The sequence below is a fragment of the Brachycentrus maculatus genome, unplaced genomic scaffold, assembly GCF_059751285.1.
Source record: "Brachycentrus maculatus isolate JH-2025_06_01 unplaced genomic scaffold, ASM5975128v1 h1tg000873l, whole genome shotgun sequence".
Taxonomy (NCBI): Eukaryota; Metazoa; Arthropoda; class Insecta; order Trichoptera; family Brachycentridae; genus Brachycentrus; species Brachycentrus maculatus.
Genome location: NW_028281599.1, coordinates 120,001 through 123,945, shown reverse-complemented (window position 1 = coordinate 123,945; position 3,945 = coordinate 120,001). Strand labels below are relative to the sequence as shown.

General features: G+C 32.9%; 1 protein-coding gene across 1 annotated transcript in view; it reads right to left on the bottom strand.

Moving 5' to 3' along the window:
- Nucleotides 1-3,945, bottom strand: part of LOC148299958 (uncharacterized) — a 6,494-nt gene continuing 2,549 nt past the window's right edge. The window contains exons 2-4 of the mRNA XM_088275459.1: nt 2,968-3,087; nt 1,268-1,394; nt 1-8 (exon numbers count right to left, since the gene is read on the bottom strand). Of these exons, the coding sequence (XP_088131585.1) occupies nt 1-8; nt 1,268-1,394; nt 2,968-3,087 (255 nt within the window). The remainder of the gene's footprint in view (nt 9-1,267; nt 1,395-2,967; nt 3,088-3,945) is intronic.

Sequence of the window (3,945 nt, the reverse complement as noted above, 5' to 3'; positions counted from 1 at the left end):
TCAACGAGCTAAAAACGTTCGGCAGTATGTAATATTGCTTCCCAACAAACCGCCAGGGAGTAATGTTTACCCATTAATCATTGGCGTGTTAATTTTGCGATATATGCTATTCATGCAGTATGATTCCCATGATTTTTACACTCACTGCACTTCATATTGATATTGGAGGAACACTTTCTTTTCCTCGTCATAGCATATCACTCTTTAGGAGTTCTTTTTCTTTTCAAGCGTCCAGACTTACCAGAGTTACCTTCTCATGTGAAAAATGCTGTTAATAATATTGATTTTCATTTAAATTTTACTTGATATCTACCAGTAAGGGTAATTATTTACCAAGCAAATTTCATGTAAGAAATAGGTAGATATAATGAGAAAAAAAGAACACCTCTGTAATGTAAAACACCTACTCATCCCTCCCATGCTTCTTAAAAATGGGTGACCAAGTGGATATTCTTGTGCAAAAGAAGATGCTTTTACGTAAATTGCGATACGAAAATTCTTACTTGTCATTAAATAAAACTCGACCAACAGAAATATTTGATTCCTTTAAAAAAAGTTTAGTAAATACACGTGAAATTTTTAAAATTAGAATCCTAAAATATGAAAAATTTAAGAAGTGGCACTCAAAAAACTGATGTAAGGCTTAGATGTTGAAAATTCATAAAAGTGGAAATATCTCGAAAACTAACGCACTTTTACGAACGTCATTTTTAAATTTTTGGCAAATCACAATCTTGTCTAACACCCCTTAAAAGGAATGCCTTGGATTATGAAACACCTGTATATGTGTGTTTATATATATATATATATATATATATATATATATATATATATATATATATGTGTGTTTATATGTGTGTGTGTGGGTGTGTATACATATAAAGTAGTCATACAAGAGAAAGTGACCAAGTGCATTTTTTGCCAAAACGTGATCATTGACTATTTGATATTTTACTAGCTTAATATTGCCATAAAAAAATCCCAAAGGATTTTAAACTTGGAAGTATACTACCTATATTATTTTTTTAAAACTGACTAAATGCATTGGTGTTTATTTTCTTGCCAAGCAAAAGTGACTTAAATGACCCTGCTGGACATTTTAAGTTTTGGTAGTTGGTCACTTTCTCCTGTACGACAACGATATATCAATAAATCGATGATAACTTTTCATAATTTTACACAATATTTTAATTATTCACTATAAAACTTGATACACCCTTATACATGTAGTACGAGTATGTTATTCCGGAATAATAATGCAGCCTACCTATTGTGGTGATGACAATGATTGAGAAGAAGAGCGCCCCCACAAAGGTCCACTGGATAACCTCGGGATTCTCGTCCCCGTCCCACCCTTTCTCCTTCATGGCAGATAAGATGGCCTTTTCAAAATCCTGACAGAAATAAAATACACCCTATTAATAACGTCATAATCATATTTTATATCGCAAAAAATGGTCTATTCAGATTTATACGCCAAACGAAATGGGAAAAGATTGATCTTCTTTGCATTTTAATATCTCAATATAGATGAAGAAAAATATGGCATTCTGGGTATTTACAGGGCTTGTGACCAGTCATAGACTGGTTTTACTGATCAATTTAAACACGTGTAATATTTGCCATTCTACCTATGATTGACAACCGCAATACTCAAATGTTTGGAACTCATGCATATATCATAAATCTCATAACGCTATATGTTTGAGTTCACGGAAGCCATCTACGATTGGATTGAAATAGATTTTATTTAGCAGAGACCCTTTTTTTTAGATGTTTGCAAGATCCTACCAGGATTATTTTACATACTGGGAGGCGCTTAAAAAATGATTTTAAGTTTTCATACAACTCATAACCTTGTATGTTGATCTTTGCATAAATTTTAGATAAAACAACAAGTGTAATATTATCTTTTAATTAAAACTGACCCTTAGCTCAGCCGATGGTGCATAGGGCACTGCATCAAATCTATATTAGTAACCTTTCCCTTACGGTGCTAAAAGCGTCCGCATGCAAGCGTGATATGTATTTTGTACACCATATATATATATATTTTTAACATCTCATCAAAGATGAAGAAGAATATGGAAGTCTGGGCATTTACGGGGCTGACGACCGTCATAGGCTGGTTTAAGTGATCACTTTACACACGTTACAGAATTTACAGAATTTGAGCAGTGTGGTTGTCAATAATGGGTAGAATTTGTGAATGTTACACGTGTGTAAAGTGATCACTCAAACCCGCCTATGACGGTCGTCAGCCCCGCAAATGACCAGACTTCCATATTCTTCTTTATCTTTGATGAGATGTCAAAAAATAATATGAAAATAACTCCTGTAATTGGAGATAATCCAGATTTTGTGAACAAGTATTTGGACACACTCAAAATGTTGCATATGTGATTGAAAAATGTGAATATTCCTAATTGTTGCTTTTGTTGACCATAGTTGAAATTGAAATGTATCAATTTTGTAATGTTAGCTCTGGTAAGCATCTAAAAACAATATTGCCTACCCATACCAAGTAGCGTGATGGTTAGTTAGTGAAAATAACATTAAAAAATAAAACTACTTTGTTCTTAACCACGTTTAATTAGCACTTTTCTCCACCAGGTGTCGACGAGAACCTTGTCATCATCAGAGTTAATCATGTATTTTTTACTTGTCATCATCAGGGTTAAACATATGTTTATCAGTACCATTGAAAAGCGGTTAAAACTAAAGTAGTTTTATTTCATAAAGTTTATAAAATGTGCCAAAGTATCTGCGAAAAGCATTCAAGAAGTTGATATAACTCCCAATTTATGTTACTACGAGTATACTCGTATACATCTTTCACTAACATCATTCTTAGTAGAGAGTAAAATATTCAATTTTTGACTGAGGTACAAAGCTTTCCTCTAAATTAGGGTATGTTTTACGCACAAAAGTACCTACGTACATATTTAAATAATTTGAACAACTTACCCCTAATTTTCCTACAACTGTCGTAGTCCAATTTTCTTTATGCAGTACCAAGGTTTCTTTTGTCAACTTCCAGATGTCAGCCGTAAAGTTCCCACGGATATCAGATATACTCGATTTAACCTGAAATAACACAACGGTTTTACGATATTTTCTAAACCCACTGTTCATTGTGTTAATACAAAGCGAATAGAAGATAGTCTTGTTATAAATATCACTAGTTTATATTTAAAGGTTATTGTATTCATTAATTTCTTGAGAGCATTCAAAGAAAGCACACTTGGGTCTCTTTTTATGCGTAAGATACGTTCCACGGGGAGTCGAGTAAAAAATTTTGCATAAAAAAAACTTGAACTACTTACAAAACTGGATGATAGGTTCCATAATCAATATGATAGAATGTACCAAAAATCGCATAAAAAAGTTTATAAAAAATGATAAAAATAAAAACACAATATATGATAATAATAATAATAAAACCCTTATCCGCACTCCAATGGTGCATAGGGCACTGCGTCATATTAACGCAGAGTTATCTTGATCGTTTACACATGAAGGGAAGGTGATCAGCCCTCCGCTTCAGGTACTAGTCCAGGGTAATATTTAATAAATATTACAGTGTAAAAATCACTTATATTTATTTGACCCCCCTGGGAATCGAACCCGGGACATCCAGAATGGTAGCCGAGCGTGCTGACCATTACACTACGGAGGCGGACTATATCAATATATGATAGGTCATAAAAAAATAATCTGTGGTTTTTTGCCACTAGTTGATGTTAATGCCCATATATCAGGCAAAACTCGCCTGATTGTTCCAAATGAACATGTGCTTAAATGGAAATATTTTTGTCTACACTTTTTTTTAATTATTTTTCAATTCATTGCTTTTGTAAAAAGTTATATTGATTTGAAAATGAATCAAATTTCTGAAGAAATACGCATTGTGATGCTCTTTTACTATTAAAAGGTAAAAACGTT